This window comes from Schistosoma haematobium, chromosome ZW, assembly GCF_000699445.3.
Source record: "Schistosoma haematobium chromosome ZW, whole genome shotgun sequence".
NCBI lineage: Eukaryota > Metazoa > Platyhelminthes > Trematoda > Strigeidida > Schistosomatidae > Schistosoma > Schistosoma haematobium.
Genome location: NC_067195.1, coordinates 57,815,028 through 57,841,270, shown reverse-complemented (window position 1 = coordinate 57,841,270; position 26,243 = coordinate 57,815,028). Strand labels below are relative to the sequence as shown.

At 38.9% G+C, this 26,243-nt stretch overlaps 2 protein-coding genes across 3 annotated transcripts; one reads left to right on the top strand and one right to left on the bottom strand.

Moving 5' to 3' along the window:
- Positions 1–4,400: 4,400 nt before the first annotated feature.
- Positions 4,401–11,371, top strand: MS3_00003985 (uncharacterized protein). The gene is made up of 3 exons (XM_051211863.1): positions 4,401–5,249; positions 5,284–10,967; positions 11,154–11,371. Exons 1-2 carry the CDS (start codon positions 4,757–4,759, stop codon positions 5,622–5,624), a joined length of 834 nt encoding a protein of 277 aa, XP_051071974.1. The 5' UTR covers positions 4,401–4,756; the 3' UTR covers positions 5,625–10,967; positions 11,154–11,371.
- Positions 11,372–14,272: 2,901 nt separating this feature from the next.
- MS3_00003984 (uncharacterized protein) lies at positions 14,273–25,253 on the bottom strand. 2 transcript variants are annotated; one of them, XM_051211862.1, is made up of 8 exons: positions 24,904–25,253; positions 24,277–24,470; positions 24,192–24,234; positions 24,038–24,152; positions 23,702–24,000; positions 22,321–22,437; positions 20,890–20,963; positions 14,273–14,497 (listed from the first exon to the last, which is right to left on the bottom strand). In XM_051211862.1, exons 5-8 carry the CDS (start codon positions 23,731–23,733, stop codon positions 14,328–14,330), a joined length of 393 nt encoding a protein of 130 aa, XP_051071972.1. In that variant the 5' UTR covers positions 23,734–24,000; positions 24,038–24,152; positions 24,192–24,234; positions 24,277–24,470; positions 24,904–25,253; the 3' UTR covers positions 14,273–14,327. The 2 variants fall into 2 exon arrangements, with proteins under 2 accessions (XP_051071972.1, XP_051071973.1); XM_051211861.1 differs by lacking the exons at positions 23,702–24,000; positions 24,038–24,152; positions 24,192–24,234; positions 24,277–24,470 and having other exon boundaries at positions 24,904–25,239.
- Between the last annotated feature and the right edge of the window lie 990 nt (positions 25,254–26,243).

Below are 26,243 nucleotides of genomic sequence, written 5' to 3'. Positions count from 1 at the left end.
CATATATCTTGGAATAGTAAAATATAATATTGCACGGAGCTAAATATCATATAATGCCAATGGATGTTCTATTTACGACTAAGCTCTTATATGAAAAGCCTGATGGACTAACAGTCTGAATTTATATACTCATTTAAATAATATGAGGTTATTGAGAAATATTTTTCTGAAATCAAAGTTTCAATAATGTCTCAGTCGGATTTAGTTACAGTTTCGTGAATTACTCTTTGAAATTTGGGCTGTAAGTTCAGTTGAGATATATAAAGTGATAAATGAATGCAGTGACAAATGCATCTTTACCTTCAAATATAAAAGTTTTATCAATTAAATTAGTAAGAATACATAATTACGGTTAAGATACTACAACTGAAAGAGTTACAAATGTTCTGAAAACATTTCTTTGATTGAGATTATTTTATTCATTGCTGACAGTTTACATGAATTTATTAAATACAAACCGAAGTCATAATGGAAGTAATTACTTTCTTAAGTATGTTGACAGTGACGATATATACTAATATGTAAATACATCAAATTGAAGAGTTATTTCTGAAAGGCTGTAAAGATCCAAAGACTAATCAAATGCATGCAATAATTTATAATCATGTTAGTCTGATTTCGTAAATGATTCACTCATTCACTTTTGCGTGTTACCCGTCGTGAAGGAGAATAGACTGTTCACCACTATTCTCCATCCAACTCTGTCCTGGACAATTGTCTTTAGTTGCCATTCATATCTGCTTCCAATTATCGACTCAGTATGTTCTTCGGTCTTCCTCTTTTCCGTTTCCCTTCACGATTTCAAGTTAAAACATGCCTAGCTGTGCAGTTTGATGATTTCCATAAAGTATGTCCTATCCACTTCTAGCGCCTTTCCTTAATTTCCCCTTGAGCTGGAACCTGGTTTATCGTCTCTCCTAGTAGGCTTTTGCTGATGGTATCCGGCCAACGGACACTGAGTATATTACGTAGACAATTGTTTGTAGTTCTCCAAGTTTCAGCTCCGTACAGTAAAACTGTCCTGATGTTCGTATTGGGGATTGTGACTTCGGTATTTAATAAGAAAGATTAGTTCGGCTAAGAGTTCTATTTTCAGCGAATTCATTTTCAAAGGTGTACAATCGCAAATATATACTTAATTTACAGGATGATAATAATTATAATAATACTGACAATAAACTTCTGTTAGATAAGTTGACGGTGAGGTAAAATAAACAAAGGTATTAAAAATTTTTTTCAACAAGGAAAGTTTAATCGTTTGATTGTTAATGGCTTAAATACTCATTGGGAAACGATGGCTTAGCGTGATAAGATAAAGTGTTGAAATTGAGATTAAACCTAATCAGGATGATCATAGAAACAGAAATGAACACGTTAGGGGTAGAAGGTGAAGTAGATGCCTGTAAAGGAAGAAGAGTGTGAAGAAAGGAAGTAAAAATTACAAGACATTATGACCATGGTAAAACAAGAGGTTGTATCAATCGCTTTTGGACACACAATTCTGGTTTTTTCAGATGTATGGCTATCGCCTAAGCAATGCAACGAAGATGCGTTCCAATTGTCTTTGAAAAACGTCTACTTACCTTGTAGATGACTGTGAACGCAGAGTTTGTCTTAATTGTGTGACGTGTGCTCACAAGGTGTTGGATTATTGAACTTCTTATTGAGCCGTTTTATCCTCTTTTTAGCCACGCTGGATAATGTTTTTGAGTCCTTTTGAATGAAGTACGCATCGAACGACCCATACACCTAGCTCCACACAAGTAGGTAAATTGGTAAATGCACACTGAGTTGGTCAGATGCAATAATTTACCTTTAAGATTATTGGCAAACAATGATAGGCTAGAGAATGCTATTCGCAATGTTGCTAAGAAGAATGTTCTCTGTCACCCTTAAATTATTATCATCCTGTATAATAAGTATATATTTGCAATTTTACAGCTTTGAAAACGAGTCCACTGAAGAAAGGAACTCCTCACTGAACTAATTTTTCTTATTTAATGTCTCAATGGGTTTATACAGTCTACTTTGATATTAGTTCACAGTTGTGTTTGAGTTCCATACGTTGTTCATCTGTAGGAATACTTTCCTTTCCTTGCCAATCCTCATCTTAACGTTTGCATCAGGTCCTCCACGCTTTTACTATTATTAATGGCTCTATTCAATATTATGTGTTGGTACAACATAGAGTTCTCAGCATAAGGTTCTTCGATGTTGCCGTCTAGGTACGTTAAAGTTTACACCTCCTCCAGCGTTTCTCCATCAGGTGTGTAATGATGCCGCAATTATTCGAAGTTTGACATCTCAACTAGTAGCACCTTTTATAATCGAAATGTGCCAACCCAGTCAATCCAGAAGTCAGAAGTGAAGCCGTTCGAAGATATATTTGATAGAATATCGATATATCAAAAAGTGACAGATCTTAGCTGGTTAGCGGTTGTAGGAGAAGATGAGCACAGGGTATCCACTCGTGATCTAGTGCGGAAGCATGAACGAGCGCCTTCAGCCAGGTAAATCAGGTAAAAGTAATGCAGTCAGCATCAAATATCGAAGATTTACAGAGCTATCGATTTTGAAAACTTATTTCTGCTACATGTGATGGGGTTGGTCTTCTCCGTCTTACATTTGAGGATTTTGCTTTTTCACTTGTGTATGTTAAGGCCTCCTGGTGCAGAGGCTGCTGCTACACCAGTTGTCGTCAACTGCATTTGTTCGTGCACATGAGATAGAAGCGCCAGGTCATCTGCCGAGTCCGAATCATCTAGTTGCATATAGGCTGTCTATTGCATTCCGTGCTTCCCGTCAGATGTCGAAGTCTTGATAATTCAGTCGACCACCAGAAGAAAAAAAGGGTGTGGACAGCCTTGTCTAGCTCTGATCCTCACTTGGAATTCATCCGTCAGTAGTAGTTTATGCACCACTTTGAAGTGTATTCCATCGAATGAATTCCGTATGATATTGATGATCTTCTCAAGGACACCATAGTGTCGAAGAAGTTTCAATGAGGATCTTATATTCACACCGTCAAACTCCCTGTCATAGTCAAGTAAGTTGATGTACAGTGACGAGTTCCATTCAGTCGATTGTTCAACAATGATCTGTAGTGTCGTGTTTTGGTCTGTGTACGACCAATCCTTGCTGAATTCAACCCGTTGAGTTCAAGGTTGGGTGTCTACCGAATCTTTCATTTGATACAGCAACACTGTTGAAAACCTTTCCTGGTACCAATAGTATTGTGATGCTTCTGTAGTTCTCACAATTGCTCAAGTATCCTTTCCTTCTCTGTAGGTACTTGTTCTTCCTCCGACGTCTTCCCCAATAGTTTATGCATCATCTTTGCAGTAACGTATATGTCTGACTTTGGTGCTTAAGTTGGTGCATTGTGAGGTTTGTCTGGTAGCTATCCTAATCTTTTCGATCGTTGGTGGAGTGACATCTAAAGGGAGGTCTGTGTGTGCTGGTTCGATATCCAGTGTATAACCAGTTTGTTGAGTGCACATAGATTTGTAAATCTATCCCCATTTTCCTTTCTCTCGCCTAGCCTATATCGTTCCATGATATCTATATACCCGGTGCTGTCCATTCCGACTTTAACGTTCATTAGAGTGGTGATGTGCTTTCTACGTTATGACTGATTACAGCCTCTCACAGAACTTATCTTCATTGTCGTTGTTCCTAACATTGGTGGGTGCATAACATTCGATAACATTCATTATGATTCCCTTCTTCTTTATCTTAAAGGATGCTTTGATGATCCTGGATCCGTGAGATTTGCATCCTATAAGTGTATTTTGTGCTTGTTTGAACAGCATCAGAGTAACTACCTGAGTGTATAGAGAATATTCCTCTTCGTAACTGGAGTACAGCAACATTTCCCCAGAATTTATCATTTTCTGTTCAGCTTGAGTTCAGTGGGTTTCACTGGATCCAACTACCACGATGTTGTGTCTCCTTATTTCAACAGCTACTTGATTGGTCACCCCGGTCTCCTACATTGTCCGGAAATTCCATGTACCTATATTATTTGATGCTCTGATCGTTATGTGGGACATCGGCCTAGTGAATGCAGAAGAACGTTGGCTTTCACCACGACGCGTCATAATTCTTCCTACTGAAGATCGTTTAACTCGGAAGACAGAGTTTAAATGGCTGAATTTCTTTATTCTGGTTAGCTTTTTTAGCAAGGTTGTTTTCTACGGGGTGGGGTTGCTGACCCCAAGCCCAACCCTCCTCCTCAGTGTAGGCTTGGGACCGACAGAAGTCCTAAAACAGCTACTGGAGTAGTTTGACTGTTCATAGTCCGAGCTTTAGACAGTTTGACTCCAACAAGTTAAATATGGCGTAGTCAAAGAAAAATCAACTGGAAAGGTAATTGAATGAGGGACTGAAGTTGTTAGATATTTAGAACAAATTTAAGTTAACGGAATTTGAAAACTGGTTATCTAATTGAGGAGACGATCTTGAGTATATCCACTAATACACAAGCATGAAAACCCTTTGAATTCGTTTGGTTTATATTTCAGAGAGAAAATTATAAATATTCCATTTTAAACTACAGATGTGGAAGTGTTTCGTTAAATGTGAAACTACAAGTGCGCTTGTTGAGGCAGGTAGCTTAGAATTTGAAGGTGGTTAGAGGTAATTTAGGTTCAAACGGGGTTTTGTTTTAAACATCTCGTGTGCAACGACCGATAGCTCCGCGTTCGTTTTGGATTCGACGGATTCCTTATGATAGTTTTCGTATTGAGGGATTGCGATGTCTGAGGTTTTATTGAATGACTCGGCTGTTAAGCAGGAGTATTTTGAAGACGAAGAGAGTCTTCTGAAGAGTGATGTATTTGATTCTGTACCTGAAACACTATCGGGTGAATTGACTGAGATCGGCTTCGACAACGGATGTCCTGGTGTTGTTGGTCGTGATCCTTACGGCGACCTATTTTTAATGGATCCTAATGACCTTCTCGGTGTAAGGGAAGAAGTTATTGGAAATGATACAAGTAACAGCCCGGAAAGTGTACCTGTATGTGATTCCACTATAGCTACGGCGGATGAATCTAACGACTCTTCTAATGAACGTGTCAATTTAAAGCGGAAAAAGACGAAAAATCGACACATTAACTTAACTAAGCAGGAACCAGACAATCGTGAGCCTTCGGATCCGGACGATGGGGCGCAAAATATAAAGTACTCACGTTCTAAACTTCCATACACCCATCAATCAATAAAAGTTGACCCTGAAACTGACTTGGGTAAGTAGTCTACATATTTAATATTTGTATACAGGAAACCTGCCGTACGTCGTATATGGCAACGCAGTTGAAAGTTTTAATGGGAAAAGCTTTTTGTTTAATCGCCGGTACTCTTCATCTGCTGGTCACAAACAAATTCATATCTTGCATGGACAACCACGTTATCGGCGCCATTTCCCTTTGGGTGCCAGTGGAACAATTGGGACTCGATTGCTTCCTCAAAGTAAAATTTTAATAATTGTTTGTCGATTTGTGTATGTATCTTGGCGTCCCTCGTTATTACGCATCTTCCTATTCATTACGCTAGATAAAACTTGTTGCGAAATTATTAACTCCTTTAGGTTTTTCGTGAGTGTTGTAGTAGGTAACCTTTAAAACATTTGTCGCTGAAATCTTAGTATACTGAGGATTTTATGCATCTGTAATTATGGTCTCGTGATTTCCGAATGACTCATCCTTAGACGATGTAAAATGCTCATATAACGGTGTCGGTTCACTTATTGTACTTCGGAGACTAGACAAATGTTAACGTCTTGCTTATGCAAGTAGTACTTTATCCCTGGTTATCTAAGCTGATGTGACAAGAACTGCGATTACACTTATCAATGTTTGAATTGCCTGACTAATGTTGTCTTAAATTATAAGCTTTCGTAATCACCTTTAACTTAGCTGGAGCTCGCAAGCAACAAGCCCGAAAAATAAGTCTGATTTCACTTTTTGTCCTGTATGCACAGATAAAATTCTAGCACCATCTGATTTCGGGATATGGACATACCAATACTTGATTAGCCTTATTTCTGATTTTCAATTCCGTTAGTTAAGACTTTGTTTAAGTATCCGATAGGTGCGCCAAAGTTCATATCATCTGCCAAAGTTTCTTTTGTGGAGCACCTCTATAGCCAGATCATACAGCAAACCATCACCTGAGTCGACTACGTTTAATAACATTCGGCAGTAATCCCCACTTCCAACTTTGAGTGTCACCATTGTGTACTCCTAAAAGTGAGAGTTTATTTTAAATTTGTAGATTATCTCTCACATGGAGACGCCTTTGTTGAATTAGAGGCTGCTAATTACGTTTTTTGGTGCTTGAGAAGTCCACGTTCTTATATACTGGGTTTGCAATACAGAGGTACTTGATGAAGATTCCTTTCTATCCCTCATGACTAGTTTGTGCCCATTAAGATGTGTTACGTACCCCAAACCACCCCTTATCTTGACATGCAGTACTGACGGGTGTAAGAGTAAGTTGAAAGGAAACTATAGGTGGACAAACTAAAACATTGCATCAGTCAATGAGGTTGACTAGTGATCTGAACCATGTCGTGTGTTTATAATCTCATTTTTCAGGTAAATGTTCGTTTGACTTCCTGGAACACTCATTGTAAGAGCTAGTGTGCTACGTATATTTTGTCAGGCTCTACGTCCAATATAACGGACAGTCTGGACCACTCATCAATCTGACGATAAAAAGTACCAAAGTCGAGTATAACCTAGTGAGTTAAGCCCGACGATCTCTCAAAATAATAGTCGGATAATATATTAACTAGAGTCAGTTAGGTGGAGTTTTATCCAAATGGTCTAGCTGATAGTTCGAAATTATGAGAGTTGAAATGGTCGTGCACTAAGCTAGCATTTCACAACTTCAGTATGGTGAACGAGACTACCAATCCCCTCTCCGCTTCTTCGCTAAGTAGAGTAAAAATGTGAATATCTGTATCGAAGCCTTGTTGATCAAGAGTAGTGAAATTCAAAATACACCTTAAGTAAACAGTTATGTATCGGTTATAGTGATTATCGTTCAGGAACTGGTTAATTATCGGTGAACGCCAATCGGTGAGAAATCCATTAAAAGTCCATAAGTATAATTCATACTATATAAATTAATGTAACGAGTATTGATCCCCCAAGTTGTATTTAGGGGCTTCACATCCCCCTAAAAAACATGGAGATCTTGTAATACCCACATAAGTCAGCCAGACTGATATACATCGTTTCAAAAATTAGCCTCAATAATCATCCAGCGTTTAATTAGGACTAACGAAGAGCAAACTCGGTATAACTAGACTGATTATAAACCTAGACGTGGATGTGTCGACCAGATATTCACCATTCGTCAGGTTTTTTAACGGAGACACTTGGCAACGTCCTGTAATAATAGTATTTCTTGACCTTGAGACAGTATTTGACTGATCTCACATTAGAATCATGTTTGAGATGCGTTCCCCTCATACATGCAAAATTTTACTCCTAAACTGGTCTATATCAATCCCTAAACTAGTGATTAGTAGTAAAGTATTTAAGCGCGTTGATCAATTTGCTTATCTTGGGAGTCTCATCAACGCTTGTGGGTTTCTATCTAATGAAATCAGGGCACAACAAGCTTCTTCAACTTACGTCATTTGTGGCATAGTCAAGTATGCCGCTTAACAATTAACTCTGTTAAGTATAACCTATAGATAAAGAAGACATTTGAAAAGCAAGTCTTTGGTCGTAGGTGTCCTCAAAACATTACTCATAGTGTAGAAGAACTGCGTGTGCAATGCTGCGGTAGGACATAGGGTACAAGGTAAATATGATAAGTCAGTTTATCAGGCTGTAAGCTTACATTGGTAAGGGCAGTCGATGTATGTTTCAGTCCTATCCAGACGTGGATTGAGCGGATTAGAAGATTGGCGGTTAGTGAAACAGAACATGGCACCAACCCTTAGGGTCACTGACTATCTATCAGAAGTCCAGACTTCCTAAATAGAGTCGATATAATCGTATTTTTTAGTTGGGAACTATATATATGGGGTGCACATCCCATCTAAATGCAAAGGACTTCTGAAATAATGTCGAAAGCATGCGCAGGCACTATGTGGTTAGCTATTAAAGGTAGTCGAGAAGTTTGCCTATGTGGGCAGTTGTATAAGAGTGCTGGTGGTGACATGACAGTTGAGGCAAATCCGCCACCAACCAATGTCATCCTAGAAACTTCCATATCGCGCATTACTTACCAACTTTGAAGATGGGTTCTAAAGGTGGTCAATTTACGATGTAGTACCATGTATAAAAAACTACATAGGACTGGCATCTGTTGTTCAACCATGACTGCGTAGCTGGTCCAACTCAGTGGCTTAATATGTTGTCAAACGTGATACAGTACAGAAGCCATTGATGGTCCGACCCTAGTTTCTTCTTACATCATTCATAAGAGGAACCACTTTAACTGAAAGTCACGGTTGTTTTGTTAACTGAATCGTCTCCTATTATACACCATTTTTATTCCCTATCTTTCCTCTTTTTCACAATGTTACTCCTGTATTTGTGTCACCCATTTTATTTTTGGTGCTCACTTGTGCCAGGATTTTGTGTACAAATGAATAAACTCACTCTTAAATGTCGAGTTTTATTGCTATTTACTTTAAATCCTTCCATTTCATTCATCCTTTTGGATCAACATTCTGTTCGTTTAGTCACACTGCCATTAATGTTGCATTTGTTTTGGTTTCTTTGATTTGAAACTTAATAATTCTATGTGTGTGCTATTGTGGAGTTTAGCATTATAAACTAGCGCGCTTTAACACTATTTCCATGGACTACGGCTAAGTAAATATTTGTGCTGTTCAGACCGAATCGCAATGGAATTAAAGTAGTTCAGTATTCTTGACTCTGTATTTCATTCTCATATATCCGTTCTAGGAATATTCATATATATATATATATATATATATATATTGGCGGCCCGTCCCTACCTTTTATTTTTCAGCTTATCGTTTCGGTGGTTCACAGTCATTCCAAGGACATTCTCGTGTAACTTTCAAGCGTTTACCACAATCGATTATCCGACCTAGTATGGATGAATCTGAGACATTGTTTGTCGCAAGTCCTCGATTTAATGTTGCCAATGTCATTAAAAATGATACGTTTGCACCTAGTGGATCAGTTTTGACAGTTCTCAGTCCAAATGCAAAACATCAAACAGTGGCATGTCAGAACAACCAACTACCCACTATAGCCCCTGCTCCAGGATGTTTGGAATCCTCTGGATCTAATGACATTAATCCACCTGTTGTGTACGGATCCTCGAACTCTAGCAATATGCTTCGTACGGTGCCGTGCCCACATAAAGGTTGTGGAAAGCTTTTTCGTGACAATTCTGCTATGCGCAAGCATTTGCATACACACGGTCCACGGGTACATGTTTGTGCTGAGTGCGGAAAAGCATTTGTTGAATCTAGCAAATTAAAAAGACATCAACTAGTTCATACTGGTGAAAAGCCTTTCCAATGCAACTTTGAGGTGAGTTTTGGTATCATAAAGGTAGTTTTTGGATTCTCTCAAGGCAATATTTATTTGAAACAAGCTATACTTAGAACAATAAGCCATCACACAACTAAATAACTATTGGAAATAAATAGAAAACAGAAAGCTGTGGCAAAAAAAACATTTCAGTGTTCTTATTAAACGGGTTACAAAACCTCAGTAATGTTCCCAACAAGAGCGGGAAGTTCTTCAGAAATAATGATCAACCTCGGAGTTGTTAGATCCGTTCACCTTTTTAGACTCAAAGTTTCACATTGTCCAAAGCAAAATTCACACCAAAGTGTTGTATACCCGATAGACTAAAATCGAGGTAGTACTAAACACGTTCCAACAGATCACCATAGAGTGAGTGCAAAGAAAACCGTCAATCCTATGAGAGTACTTCACACCTCAATGTTACGAAAATCGTGTTATACCTACGAGCTTTAATCGCCATCCGGTTACTGAATTAAATAAATGTGCCGTGATATCACTTTTCACCAAAGCGTAACTTATTCGGCAAATATTGGTATATTATTGTTTCTCGACTGTCGTGACTCATATTTGTCAGTTGTCATTTATACTGCGGTCTACCTGCTTCTGTCCGACTAAATAATTCATGAGAAAGTATATCACCGACACTCATTGACAACTAGACTCAACCATGCTATTGGATACAGATTACCTGATTGGGGTCCGCGTTTTTATCATAACTGGTGGTTACAGACTTTTAATGACGTGGTTGGAAATCATTTGCAGTGGCTCAGGTGCATCTATTCTTTGCCTTTACCCAAATCCTGAGATTCTAAATTCATCATCACTTTTTTGTTTCACTAATCTATGTTTTTTTTTCGAGTGGTATCTTCGATACCTATTCTTCTCTATTGCCACTACCTCTGCCATTCTGGAGTCTAGCCTGATAACGTGATCTCTCTGTTCTAATAGGGTATGGCAATTTGAACCGACGAATATACGTCCAAGTCCTAAGTTGTGACTAACTGTTGTTTCACTTATAACTATCGACAAACGAACATCAACAAAATAAACCTTTAGTTGAATGTCTCATACTTTTACACTAAGTGAAAAGAGCATTGTCTCTACGACATCGGTCAAGGTGAGACTATGATAAACAAGACTAAAGGTAAATTGTCCGTATTTTTTACTCAAGTTACCTTCTAAAAATTTTTTATGATAATCGCATAAAATTTTGTGTTCGTGATAAAATTACCTTTATCTCCTTATTTTGGTTGTAAATTGAAATTTTCAGGGTTGTGGCAAGCGTTTTTCATTGGATTTCAATTTACGTACACATGTACGTATACATACTGGTGATCGTCCTTACATATGCCCCTTTGAGAACTGTCATAAACGCTTTGCTCAATCAACAAATTTAAAGTCTCATATTATGACACATGCCAAGGTCAGATACCGGTAAGTTTATTTTTCTCATAAATCAACTTGATTATGTCGAAATATTATTTTTGCGCACATCGAAAATGTGGCGACCTTTCTTGACTCTAATATCCAGTTAGCTTGATACCCCTGTTATTGCGTTGTTACATGCGAAAAAATAATCTTATTGTTTTATCATTATTTATGGTCTTTTGTGTTTAATAGAGGTCCTCGTAGCTCTTCAACAACTTCACAAACGCCCGGCTACTTCTCTGAACTTGATGAACTGCCAATTTCTCAGCAGGCTTCGGTTGCCGATAATGTTAATGATTCGAATAAACCCTATCCTACTCCAGATAATGACGGAGAAAATAATGTACAAGTTAAAAGTACATCTCCTTTTATGGTAACCTCATCTAATTCTTCCAACTCAAAACCAACTTATATAAAGGCTCCTCGAGGTTATACTCGTCCAACCTCTGCATCACGATATACTGCTCATGAATTGCCCCCACCTCCATATACGATTGATGAAACACCCTTATCTGTATCCACAGGCTCCAAATGTGAATTGCGAAATGACCCGTACATTATAGTACCAAAATATACATCCGGCAGGCGAAAACATTCCAAATCATTTGTCAATCCTAATGAAGATGATATTGATGACGATAATGACGAAGGTGAAGTAGAAGAGGAAGATTGTTTTATAAAACAAGAATTCGATCGTAGTTTCATATTATCGGATCCAGGTATGGGTTCCGCATTGTTCGTTGATCCTGCACAAGAAGATCGTGAAATGATATGGCGTACTAATGAATATCCCACTTTAGATCGTCTACATTTATCCAATTCATTCGGAAACTCAAACCACCAACCTATCATTATGTGCACGCGAGATCAACGTCGCAGGATAATTCAACAAAGTAATATTATGCCGGATTACATTTTGTGTCGTCAACAAACAATACCTATCTTAAGATTGCCTACTCCTGCACGTACAGTGGTATCTTTAGGACGACCACAGCAGCAGTCCTGACATGTTTTCCATACTAGCACCAATTTTCAGCCAGTCTTACTGTTCTCGTTCCAAGATCTCGTCTTTTCCTCTGTCTTGCTAAATACAATGAGTTCAAAGTAGGGATTTAACATTACTACTTTTGCAACCACACAATTAAGCCTTAAACTCATGTCTTGTTAACTATAGTAGTTTTCGTGCGCTTACAGCGCATCTTGTACATTCACTGTTTCCACAACCTATTGAGTTGTCTCAGTTTATTTTGTCAAATTAGTTTCATTGTTCCTGAACTGTCCCCTTAGCATAAAATTGTACAAAACGAAATCGACTTATCTGGTCCTTTTTACAGAAATCTAAATGCTTGACACTAATATACTGTTTATTGCCGATTATTCTTTCCAAACACTTCATTGAATTTACTGGTCATTTCCTGCGCCTACATGTTTTCAATCTTTTAATGCTTTCCCAGTGAGGTAAATCGTGTAGTGCTCGAGGGAACTCTTTTTAGTCTTCTATGTATACAGTTGTTTTTCATGTACAGACTTCCGGATAATCTGTGATTTTTTTGAACTCAAGTTTAATGATGTATGGTTGTGGGGTCGATTCATATTTTCGACTCCTTGCAGTAATATTTATTGTACGACATAATATTTCATTCCTAAACAATAAGAATAATCAAACTATTTTATGACTCGTACTAAACAAATTATCACTTTGTTGTTTCCTCTGAACATACGTCGTCACAGTATGTTCGCGCTTTGGGAAAATACTTTGTCTTTACTCATCATTTTTTAACTGAATATTTTGCAGTTATTTTAACATGACTCTGTACAGTGAAAGTTCGTACTGCATACCTTTATACCCGTCTTGCTTGATCACTTATTACAATATTTCGTATTTAGCTCTGTGATGATCCAAAAGTTGAAACAACCTTAATCATTTAAACCCTGTGTATTGTCACGTAGTGCTATGAAGTAGTCATTCTTCATTGAGTTTTGTTAGGCGACTGCCGGTGGGATCAAACTGATGAATATAGTCTTATGTTGAACCAAATGAGTTCATTTTCACCTCAGCAAGAACCTAACATAAATCCAAATGATATTGGCGCCGCTTGGTTATTTCCGGCTCACTCTGAGGTTTTAAGTCTCTAGGAAACTAGGTTCCTGGCAAATCTAGTCTCATTGATTCCAAACTACGGTGTTTTTTAAGAAGAGCACTGGCTGGAGATAATCATCATATGATTATGTGAATTGCACAAAAGCAACTGTTAAGAGATACGAATATATTGTCACTTTCATAGAACGTAAAGGATCTACAACTCGAGATTTCTCTCTTCAGCAGAGAAAATCGTAAATATGCATGTTAGGCACGGGTAAATACGCAACTCTTGTTGAAATTGATACTAGTGCAAACGTAACCTGTGTATAAGTGTTTTTTTGTGAGAATGCTGTTGACTAGTTAAACTCTTGAGATGGTGGAAAAGACTGGCGGTACGTGGTGATGCCTTCTAATGCTCTTTATTTTCGGAGTCGGAAGATTTCTAGAAATCAGTAAATACCCTAACACAGACCCAATCCAAACCAATTAAATTATGAAGAGCTATACAATCAATAATCAAACCATAGGGAAGGACCATCTGGAAAATGCAGACTGTGCTGTCAAGTATGTCAACGGCACGAGCCGTTAGTCCCCTCGTGAAAAGATTGTAATAAGTCACTTCTCATAAAGCTTGTTTTGACATTGTCCAGAAATAATGAAAACTGCACAACAGAACTACAGCTTGGAGAATGAATATCTTTCCTATGACAAGTCAATACTATTAAGGGAGAATGCAAACAGGTTTGGATCTCAAGAATCGAGCTAATGGATAAAATGTTGGAAGTGTTATAACTGTGGGCACTGACTTTCAACTGAGTGGATGCTATTGATCCCGAAAAGACCATGTCTACACTTGTGCTGACCACGCAGCTTGGTGCTATGGAAGAAAAGTGTGACGTCAAAAATGTTTTTGTATAATGCATTCGTAATTTCCATAGATTTTTGGTGGGTATTCCTTAGTCCATATACTCAGTTTACTGCGCCAAGTAAAAGGCAGTTCTAATGCCAAGTGACAATTATTTATAACTAGAGGCACGATATATTTTAAACGCAACTTATAGCCTTCAGGTATTTCACGCATTAGGTAGACCCTTCTACGATGGCACCAAACTGTTGAGTCGAATGTTTTCAATTTTATAACAGACTTATAAAATCTGTTGGTTACATAAAGTGAGCTATGTGTATAGTACCTCAGTTTTCTTATAATACCATTCAAAAAAAGAAAGATGGTTTGGAAATAATCTGCTTTATGAAATTTACAAGTATATTTTAATGCAATCCCGCTAACTGTATTTATAATCATCTGATTCATATTTGTCCTCATCAAATTTGATATCCGATAGTTCCTTCACAATTAACTTATTCAGACTGTTTAGATGAAATTCTTCGTCAGCGTTAATATTACCTGACTCAATTGGTTTTTTATTGGACTGCGTCAAACGGAGAAGAGCACCTAGAGAAAGTTCACATGTTTCAAAAATATAAATTACTCCTAATTCTGTTGAAAATACTGTAACTAGTAAAGAACAATCGTCAGACGGATAAGCATTTCAACAGTCATTAGATTAAATCTGTGACATATTTCGTTGGGAGGGACACACCTATCCAAAAGTAGGATTATTTGTCCTAAAATTTTTAAAGTGGTGGATCTGATTTATTGGTTGGATGAGCTTCTAAAATATCTTCAGGCAAATTAAAATACTAGAGATAGAAAATATAGACTGCAATAATTGTTGTTATAATCTGCACATAATGAAATGTATAATAATTTATGTTACCTCGATTACTTAAAAAACCCACTATGTTGCAGGTAACAAATGACGTCAGTCACAAAACCCAGTAATTATCGTCAGCTCCATGATGAAGTTTTAATCCGGGGATTTCCACATGGTTGCAGATGTATTTGCTAGTGTCAGTCAGTCATCTACAGCGTAGGACGACGCACGTATATGCATCGGTCCAAGTTCCCATACCTCATTAATCTCACGTTTTAAGGGAAAACGAAGAGTGTATACACTTGCGCCATAGTGATCCATTCTGAGCTATATCACCCAGTCTCCAACCACTGATTACGATAATCGCATGGACCCAAACCAAGTACTCTGCATCTAACAACATGGCTCAGACCAGAAGTTAGTGACTTTATGGACTGATATCACGTTCTGGTTTGGCCCCCAAATGCCCTGGTATGGCCGAGAGCGGGGTGGGTTCGTCCTCCCTCTCAAAATACTCTCACACGGCCGCGCGTATACAGCCTCTGCCAGGGAAGTCCTACTCACTGCCTTCTCGTGACGGGGGTGTTGTTTACGAAAATGAGAGGACGAAAAGCGAATGTCCGGCGCCTTAACCGGATTCCAAATCTATGGTGCACATGGACACCAGTATCCTGCGGGAACAAATGGCGTATGAACCAATCGTTGGTCAGCGGCTACCATGGGACTGCACCTCCTTACGATGCTCCACTGCCTTGTGGGTTAGACCTTCAGGTCAAAGGCTCGGGGAGTGGCCCCCTAAGATAACCACCTGCTTCGGTCTGGGCACCCGGTCAGTATCGTAGCCCACACGCAACTAATGAACTGAACTGTCTATGATCATGGAAACTAATTCTCTTGCTTCGACGAACATTCAAATGATTCAATTATTATTATTGCTATTATTATTATTATCATTATTATTATTATTTGCTACGTCATTATTCACCCTCTTTTACTCCTACTCTGTCTATACTTTTTTTTCGACTTATACAGCAGCTCGTCTATGGTGGAAATTCGACTGTATCTAAACGTTCTCGAGTCACTGTCCGATTGAAAATTGTATGTTACCACTGAATATGAGTACTGAAGCAGTTTTTCTGAAACCACGTGCACCATTCAAACTGGCTGCCTTCAACGTTCGCACATTCATGCAGGTCGGACAACAGATAGGGCTGGCTATGTCTTTGGAAAGTCTTAATATTGATGTTTGTTGTCTATCCGAGACCCGTATTCAAGACTCTGGCGAAGTACTACAAATTCGATCTCCATCTGTCGCTTCAGAAAGCTTGTTTTACGTGCGCTTATCCGGGGACCCTGTGGCATCTTCGTCTGGTCTTGCTGGCGTTGGTGTCGCACTAAGCGCTAGAGCTGAGGCAGCACTAATCGATTGGATCCCCATTAACAGTCGGTTATGTGCTGTTAGATTAGAGAGTTCCATCAAAGTGAGAAGAAATCGGCGTGAGAAACGATGTCTTTTCGTCATCTCCGCCTATGCCCCGACAGATTGCAGCCCGGATGCAATCAAGGATGAGTTTTACCACCAGTTATCTGTTCTTCTCCAGAAAGTGCGTTCGATAGATATTGTAGTACTAGCCGGAGACTTGAATGCTCAGGTCGGACGTCTAGGCACAGAAGAGAGTCGTTTAGGTGGCCGATGGGGACTTGTTAGTCGCAGGACAGATAACGGGGACCGTCTACTGCAACTGTGCACAGACTACAACCTGTTTCTGGCTAGCACTAACTTTCGGCACAGTCATCGCCGATGTGCCACCTGGCGTCCTCCCTCTGCATCTCAAGCCTGGACTCAGATTGGTCACATCGTGATCAGCTACCGCTGGCGTGGTTGTGTACAAGACTGCCGCTCCTTTTAGAGTACCTATCTGGACTCTGACCATGCCTTGGTCTGCGCCAATCTTACCTTACTTTTCAGTGGACAACGAAGTGACCGCCACCAACGGATTGATGTTAGCAAACTGGCTGCAACTTCTGTTGCTAGTAAGTATCGAAACGAGCTAGTTTCTAGGCTAGCTACCACTCCACCGAAAAGTATAGATGAGCATTGGTTGCAATTGCATGACGCCATGAAAATGGCGGGTACAGTCAGTTGTGGGTTCGCGAAACGTCCCGCTTATAAGCACTGGGTTTCTTCAGGTTCCTTACAACTCATTGAAGCCCGTCGGTCTACTCCGGGTAACCGTGAGTTTGACCACAAACGAAGGTTGTTACGTAGTAAAATTGGGCAAAGCTTGCGTAAGGACCGAGAAGCCTGGTGGTCGAAGCGTGCTAATGAGCTGGAAGCAGCAGCTGCATCTGGTAATTACCGTAAGCTCTTCCAACTCATCCGAGCCACTGGCAGCAAGAAGTCTGGTGTGAGCGAAACAATCTGCGAGGATGATGGGATGCCAATCACTAACATCCATCGACGTCTTGGACGATGGGCAGAATTTTTTGAAGGGCAGTTCAACTGGCCTGTTGCTCCGGCAACATCGGTCAGACTGTCCTGCACTCCATGGCCGGTGACGACTGACCCACCAAATGAGGCGGAAGTTCGCAAGGAACTCCAACTCTTGAAGCACTACAAATCACCCGGCCCAGATGACTTACCTCCGGTTCTTTTTAAAGATGGTGGTGACTTTCTGACTAAGGAATTGACGACGTTGTTTACAAAGGTGTGGGAGTTAGAGAGTGTACCAACGTCATGGAATGAGTCGATAGTTGTCCCTATCTTTAGAAAGGGTTCACGTCGTTCCTGTAACAACTATTGGGGGATAAGTCTACTTCCGATTGCGTCCAAGCTATTGGCTTCCGTCATACTTCGTAGGTTGTTCAAAACCCGAGAAAGATTGACTCGCGAGAAGCAGGCTGGGTTTCGTTCTGGTCGAGGATGTATTGATCATATGTTCACCCTCCGCCAAATGTTAGAACACCGCCATACTTTTCAAAGGCCAACAATCGTAATGTTTCTTGACATCAGGGCTGCTTTCGATTCTTTGGACAGGACTGTTCTCTGGGATTGTCTATTGAAGAAGGGTGTGCCTGAGAAGTTTATTAACATCCTAAAGGCCCTATATACAAACACCTCAGGCAGAGTGAGGGCATACAACCACCTCTCCATTGTTCCATTCGAGCAGTGGGGTTAGACAGGGTTGCCCAATCTCACCATTCCTCTTCAACTTTGCCATCGATGACATTCTGAAAACAGCTCTGACGGATGTAAGTAATGGTGGTGTGGATCTATTGCCTGGAGAAAGACTTCTCGACCTTGAGTATGCGGATGGTATTGTGTCACTGCGATAATGCCCAAGGCATGCAATCCGCACTTAATCAGTTGGCAATCAGTGTCCGTAGGTATGGTATGTGCTTTGCACCTTCGAAGTGCAAAGTACTTCTACAAGACTGGCAGGATTCCAATCCTGTGCTCACCCTGGATGGTGAGCAGATAGTAGTCGAGAAGTTCGTGTATCTGGGTAGCTGCATAAGTGCTGGTGGGGGTGTGAGTGATGAGATCAATGCACGTATAGTGAAAGCCAGAGCGGCTTATGCCAATCTGGGCCATCTTTGGCGCCTTCGTGATGTTAGTCTGGCTGTAAAAGGTCGGATCTACAACGCGTCGGTGAGAGCAGTTTTGCTCTATGCTTGTGAAACCTGGTCTCTCCGAGTTGAGGACGTTAGACGACTCTCTGTGTTCGATCATCGCTGTCTCCGAAGGATTGCTGACATCCAGTGGCAACACCATGTTAGTAATGCAGAGGTTCGGCATCGTGTGTTCGGGCACAGAGATGATAATGCAATCGATGTCACCATCTCGAAACACTGACTTCGGTGGCTTGGACATGTTCTCCGAATGTCGTCCCAGAGAATTCCACGTCGTGCATTATTTGCCGACTCTGGGACTGGTTGGAAGAAGCGGAGAGGTGGTCAGTGCATGACATGGTGTCGTGGTATGAAAGAAAGTTGCAAAGGACTGGCTTCTGTCGGTCCTTCACGACTCCCTGGTTGGGGTCCGAGAGATGGTACAACACAGTGGCTAGAGACGTTATCAGATATGGCTCAGAATAGAAGCCAGTGGCGATCATGCTGTAACCTTCTTTTACTTTCTCCATAAAACGTGGTTGTATCTTCCTTAACTGAAAGATTTCTTCTGATTGTACCCTTCTGTTCCCCTACTATTACTATTATTATTACACTACCTTACACCAATCTCTTCGTTATTGTTTTTTTTTGTACGTTCCCCACTTTTTTTCTTTTTCTTCTTAAATTCTCATTGTTTTGTGTGGCGCATATATATTTAGCGCACTCCTGTGCCAATATATATGTGTTCAAATAAAAAAATAAATAAAATCTGGTTTGGCCGCTCCTAACTTCCTTCCTACCACCTCCAACACGCGTCGTGGTAATCAGTGTTCAGGCATACGTAACACGTGGCCCAATCATCTCAGTCGATGATGATTTACAACCTAACTAACTGACTTACCATCATTCCCTAATACCCTGAGTCTAACCTGACCATTACTTACCTGGTAATCCCAGCAGATGCAAGCAATATTTCCAAGACATGTAATGAACTACTAGTAACTTACGAGTATCCTTTACCCTTAGTGACATTGTTTCGCAGCTGCTAAGTAAAACAGAACAGACTGCTGCGTAGTATACTCGTCTCTTAATTGATAGACGGATATCTCGCCTTCGCCATAGGTGACGTAAGTTGGCAAAAGCCAAACGATTTTTTCGAGTCCGTATAGAAACTTCGTCAGACACCAACCCATTAGGGTTGATCAAACTTCCAAGATAAGTGAAGTTGTCGACGCATTCGACTACTTCACTCCCTATCCTTAGTTCAGGTGTTGACACAGGCCAGTCCTGAAGCAAGAATTTGCATTTAGAAGAGGAGAAACGCACCCTAAACACCCTGACATTGTTTCCCAATGCTATCAAAAGGTTCTGCATTTTATCAGCGTATTCACCAAACAGGACTACGTCATCTGCGTATCCTAAGTCAATAAGTGGACCTTCTGGTAGGAGATCAATTCCCGAAAATTCAGTCGACGACAACGTTATTTCCAGCAGTAGGTCTATGATGAAAGTGACCGAAAATGGAAATAATAGAAGCCTTGCCAGATACCGCTGGAGGTTGCGAAATTAGATGACACACTTCGCCATAAGCACTGACTCGACTGGTAGTGTTCGAGTAAAGGGCCTTCACGAGGTTTATTTACTTCTGAGGTATGTCTTCCAATGACAGACTGCCATAGAATCTTCCAGCCAACAGAGTCAAACGCTGCTTTTAAGTCAAGAAAAACCATCACTGTCGGACGAATAGTGAATATGTAGTCGATGCAGCCACTACCAGGTCTGAAGCCAACCTGGTTTTCGCGTATTTACAGTTCATGAGTCTTTGTTAAACGTCCGATAATTATTGAGGCCAGTATTTTAGATGCCATATTAGTCAAGCTAATCCCTCTATGGTTATCACAAGATGATTTTGATCCTTTTTTATACATTAGGACGATCAGTGATTGCAACTAGTTGGATGGGATTACGTCCAGTTCCCAGATTTTAACTGAAATACTAGTCAACCTAATCGCTTAAACTGTACCACCATGCCTAAAGACTTCTGGAGATAATTCATCTGGATCAGCTGCTCTTTCTTGTCTCAGACTAGCTATAGCTTTTCGGATTTCAATAAGAGTTGGGAGCCTATTTCGATGTTCCGTTCAGGCTGTTTGGAAATGGTTCTAGTGACTATTCACGTGTTTAGATACTCTTGAGAATATAGTGTAAAGATATTGTATATCGTTCGCAAAAATCACCGGAATCACTTTTTCCGGTTCTAGAGAATAAATATCTGTTACTTGTACTTTATTATAAACAAAACACATGGTCCAAAAGCAGGTTGTAGGAAACTAAAAAGGTGACTGGAATGTAATACGATAGTGATAGGTATTTTTTTAGCTCCAGTTTTCCCATTTTTACGAACTAACTGGGAAGCTTTGTTACGATTACCGTTTTCGCAAGAATTTAGTAACGAGCAGCACATATAAAACCCAACGCCCAAATAAGAACGTCCTGGTACATCTAAAAAATAACTTACGGCGTTCTCTCTCACGAACATTTTTCAAAGCATCAATAAATTGTTGGTTAATATCTTCTTGATTTTCTGTAGCACTAAAAAAGGGAAAGGGATAAGTTACCTATTGCAGATTATGCCGTATTGTAATTGACGTTCCTTGCTGATTGGTTATACTAACAGCTCATTAATTTTTAATAAATCTCTCTTAAGGAATGTTATGCCACATATACGAAATAACTAAAGTATTGCCGACATCGAAGACATTGTCTCCTGACACAAACATCGAATTTACACTAATATCAACAGTAACTAAAACAACGTGCGAAAAATAGTTATAACGCTGAATCTGTCTTACATAACAATTTATTGCTTAGTTTTGAAGGTGTGTTCGATGCACTTTTCTAGACTACACTTCTCCTGTTCTAAGACCTTGTCAAACAAGCTTGCTGCGATGAAACATCAAGTTCTGTAAGCCAGTCCATCATAAGCAACGTACAACCAGACACATCGATTCAAGTCCGCACACTGAACAAGCAAAACAATATGAAATTATCAAATTATTATCAGTAACGGTTAAAACGTTCTGCATAACATGACTTGCCACCTCTCACTAAAAGCACATGTAAAATGCGTGTATGATTTTATTGTATGTACAAAGTTCTTCCTGTTATGATTGCTTTGAAATTAATACGTTTCCAGCATACATGAAACAATAGCTTCTTCTTAATATTCTGACTGTCGACCCCCTTAACTGTCAAAATGTTATGTTCGAGACCTGGATACAAAAGAGATAGAGGTCCTAGAGCCAGACGGCTCTTTTATAAAGACTTACATTTACTATTGTTAGCTTTATTTATTATTTCTCCTAGTCTTCTTATACTTTGCTGACATTAAGAAAAACTCCCTACTTAATTTATTTTGTCAAGAGGCATTGGTGAGTACTAAATTTCGAGATTTATCAATTCCTATAAATCACTTGTGTACTTCTGCAATCTTTTCCTGTACTTTCTCGGAATTTTAAAAGCAACTGCTGTGTCACTAGTGACCTTGGATGGTGCTATTGAGGTTATTTTTGAGCCTTCGAACTAAAACGAATATGGTTGTATGCAGACAATTGGAATTTACCTATCATTTTTGTATCAATTATAAGTTATTCAGTATAGTCAAAAACTTTTTCTTTGCATGTCTTTTAAAACAAGATACAAGTACATTAGGGCCCATGCAAATGATCATGGTAAATGAATACTTTAAAGATGCTGAGCGTGTTCAGCAGTCAGTGTTATTTCTAATTTTTACCACTTTTTTTGATACCTTATGCTTAGCGCTGTAAGGAGGACTTGTTAACCGTAATAAGAGTATTATTTTGGTGAACTGTTCCTTACAGAGGACATTCATATCACTTTCAACCACCAGTGATCATAAATACTATGCTTAATTAAGGGAACTACTTACCCGAAGGTAATCGATCCATCCGATTTTCCACACTTAGAGCAGATTTTCAAAGCACTTGAACAATCTGTACAGATTGTATGGTAGGCTTGCTTTACAGTCTTACCGTTACACTTCACACTATCAGGATAGAAAAGAAATAACGATACAGTGAAACTAATTCCCAATTTTTGGTGAATAAAGACGGCTTTCTTCAGTTATTTAATCAAGCAATTACATTATTGAAAACAACAATAAGACTATTAACAATCCAAACAATAGGTTTCAAACAGAGAAGTTTGGCGAAGTTAGTTTCGGTGTAGTTAAAATTTAATTTTATAAAATACGACAATCATCCACATCAAAAATCTATACCATCACATAAAGTAACATTGGTTAACCCTCGTTAGAACTAATTCGTTCTCTTATTTCTATTCAGTTGTTTTGTGGAAACGCTCCCAAAAGTAACACAATCATCATGAATTGACCGATTGCCAAAATATTATTTTACCAACCTAGAATGTACAAGGTGGTTTAGACTGAGGAAGACGGTAAATACAGCAAGTAGTTGCGTAACTAAGTATGTAGTTTTATGGTCTTTACTTCAAGTTGTATCCTTTGCTTAGGGGCCAGTGATTCTATTCGACTATCTGAACCGAAATAAGAGGGTTAGAATTTTCTTTGCAGCCTGAAAGTCGAAAGCCAAGTTGTAATCAATGAGCCACCCATCTTGTGTAACAGCTCAAAAAATGACTGGTATGCATTTCTCGGCAGTCGTCAGTGTCCAATTCAAAAACAGTAGCGAAGCGGAAATAACAGTCCATTCATATTTCAATCACATAAATTTCGGTGATTCGCCTGCTGACAAAATCTTGGCACGATTACTTAGTTTATTTGCAAAGTAGATAAGATTTCTGTCATTGTATCAAATAGTAAAACAGCCCCCTACATATCACCTAACTGGTGTGAAACAACTGCGGCAAAGTACTCGAATGCATTCAGAAATGTTTTGCACATGCTCTAGAAAAAATGCTAGTTTATTGATAATTCACCGAGTCAGGTAGAACATCCAATAAATGGGTAAATTGGTTCAAGAAATTATGAGTTTTCATCAAATGAGGTAGCTGATATTGTTGTCGATACCCACAAACAGGGGTAGTTTTAGGGTATTTTCCTTTGGTTCTTCACAATTATAGATAACATTATCTTTGGATCCACGTATTCCCTTTAGTTGTACTGATACGAAATGCAAAACATACGATACATATGCGCTTAGTCTTCTACTATTGGTATACCTGAGGTCAACAGGCACGGAACACTAGAAATGTTGACAGGTTTCGTATGTGGGTTATCGGTGTATTAATAAATCCCCTGCTAAGAAATAAGCGTAGTTACAGGCACTTACCTATATCCATATTTTTTATCTGAGGGCACCATCTGCTTTTATTGTTCATGAAGCCTTATAGCAGTGCAAAACAATTTATTGTCAAACCAAATTTCACACTATTAATCACAGTAAATTTTCTGAATGGCTTTCCTCATAAATTCTCAAATTCCTCTTCATAAACCATCACTATACACTTCTCAAGACAGCATGATTTTTCGGAAACTCCTGACTCATAGGTTCATTGGCAGTGCCTCAAATATCCTGACGAGTCTTATCAGGTCAATGACCTAAAAGAATGCTGTGTTTTGAGAGACGCACTTAATAAGTTGCTACTATGAAAGTAATCAAATTTACCAGAAAGTAACTTAAAACTGCATTTTTCATCTGAAGAACCACCAACTATTCCAAATAACGCCTTAAGAGATCCCATTTTATATGAGAGAATCTAACTGCATAGAGTACATCAAAACTGGAAATAAAACTAGTTAGGGAAAATAACTGACCTTACTACTATAAACAAAACTTTCGCACTAGAACTAGATATCAATCCACTAAAAAACCGAAGCAACCGATTATTTATAATTAAACTGTACCTGCTTAATCTTTCCATTTGATGAATTTGGAGAACCATTTAAACAAGACAGTATGTAAGATGTAAACTTCATCGTACTTTGATTAGTGATATTCTATCTGAATGAGTCATGAGCTTTCTAAGCTTTGAGCTGTTCTAATTTTATCAGATACATCCTATCTGATGAACGTTTTTAACAGTTGGCTGAATAAAGTTCTGTAGAAAAGCATTTGCAACAAAGTGAAAAATACTCTTCTCAGATTTAAGATAAAAATACGAAAAGCAAATCATTACCTGCAGAGTAAGTATTCAGACTCAAAAGAAGTAATTGTACGTAATAAATGAACCTTGACGGTGAACGAGGATATGAGTGAGAATAAATAACTGAGGCAAATGATAAATAATACTAGTGTTTTTATCATAAGGGAAACGGTTTTTGAAGTTACAATTTCAAAAATCGGTTTGCATGTAAGCATATTTACAAATACGAATTACGAAACATTTCCTGATACCCAATAATGAACAGGGTAACTTAACGAGTTATTTGAGACATGATATAAAGGATGGTTTTTTGGAAGTTTTTCTTCTGATAAACAGCGTTATCAGGCAACGATATACCGTTTATATATAAAAATGTTAGCCAACTTACCAAACTCTAGGGTTTGCTAATTGATGATACTTTTTGTATTTGACTCTCCATTGCACAACACCTGTACATCTAGGACACAAAAAGTCGAACGTTAGATTGTTGAGACGTTTGACTTCTTTAGACGTATCATGCAAGTTGTTTTTAAAAGCCTTAGTATTCTTATATTTCTGAGGTCGTGTGCGCTGAGTGTTACCTTTCTGTGAACTCATATCCTAGCAGACAGAGAAATTGGCCAAAATCCTGGAAGAAAGTTTGACACGATCCGGAAGACTGAGATACAAGGAATAAAAGTGATTGGCCTCCAAACTGGATCGCGCTCTCCTTCACACGACCTTGTGCGCTTTAAGTTTGGAAAGAACATGAAGTCATCTAGGAGAAAAACGGTAGTTTATTCGACATTCGTGAAGAAATGCATAAATTCTAGTGATGTTAAACGAAAGCTTCACGAACTGAAAGTGATTTGCATCTCTATCTTTTGCTGTGTTCTTACTCAACAACAGTATCATTTTCGATCCAAAGAATATTTCTTGAGATTCATGTCTGGTAGATTACTTTTTTCTTTGAGTTTTACCTAAGTTAATAGTTGGCTGTGGTTTTGCATCAGCCTGCTGTTCGTTTCTTAACACTTTTCAACGTCAAGGCTAGTTTTAGCATTTCCTAACATTTAGTACCACCTGTTTTTATCCATTTTACGTGCAGACTTTTGGTTGGTTTATGGTCGTAAACTGGCTAGGATCTATCTAAAAACTCTCATAACACCATGGTCACGAAGAAATTATTCAAGCGACTTGGATGCCATTAATTTGACACCTGTGCTATCAAAAACCATGGAAAAGTCATCCACATACAGCTATTATCATCTTTACTTTTGGCTAGCCTGATTAGCTCATCCCAACATGGGTTTATGACTAGACGCCCATGCTTCACATTGCACCTGCACTTTCGTGATAAAATTACTTGTTGTGATTATACTTGCTTTGGGTACTTATTGCACCAAAAAGCATTCTTGGTCTACTTTAACTAAAAGTACTTTGGTTAAAGTTTGAAATTTTTTGCTAAATTTTATCCCGAATACCATTTTTAAGTCCTTGACTAACACCTGTGTTCACTTTGTGATCATTTTGTGTTTTTAAACCTTTTAAATCTAATTACAATGGTTGGTAAGACTCATAAATGTGGGCAACCAAATTGTTTGTTCCCCGTTGAGGAGGGGATGCAATGTGATGACTGTAAAAAGTGGTACCACAAAATGTGTACACACCTAAGTCCGATGGAATACAAAAGATGCTCGAAGCCTAACTCGCATTGGCTTTGTATGTTCTGCTGTACGGATAAAAAGG

Bases quoted from the DNA above. Each gene is read 5' to 3' on its own strand.
- MS3_00003985 (XM_051211863.1), top strand. From the start codon at position 4,757: ATGTCTGAGGTTTTATTGAATGACTCGGCTGTTAAGCAGGAGTATTTT. The intron at 5,250-5,283 runs GTAAGTAGTCTA...ATTTGTATACAG, and splicing joins TGACCCTGAAACTGACTTGG to GAAACCTGCCGTACGTCGTA.
- MS3_00003984 (XM_051211861.1), bottom strand. From the start codon at position 25,112: ATGAGTTCACAGAAAGGTAACACTCAGCGCACACGACCTCAGAAATAT. The intron at 22,438-24,903 runs GTAAGTTGGCTA...CTATCCTGATAG, and splicing joins TTAGCAAACCCTAGAGTTTG to TGTGAAGTGTAACGGTAAGA. The intron at 20,964-22,320 runs GTAAGTAGTTCC...TCCCTTTTTTAG, and splicing joins GATGGATCGATTACCTTCGG to TGCTACAGAAAATCAAGAAG.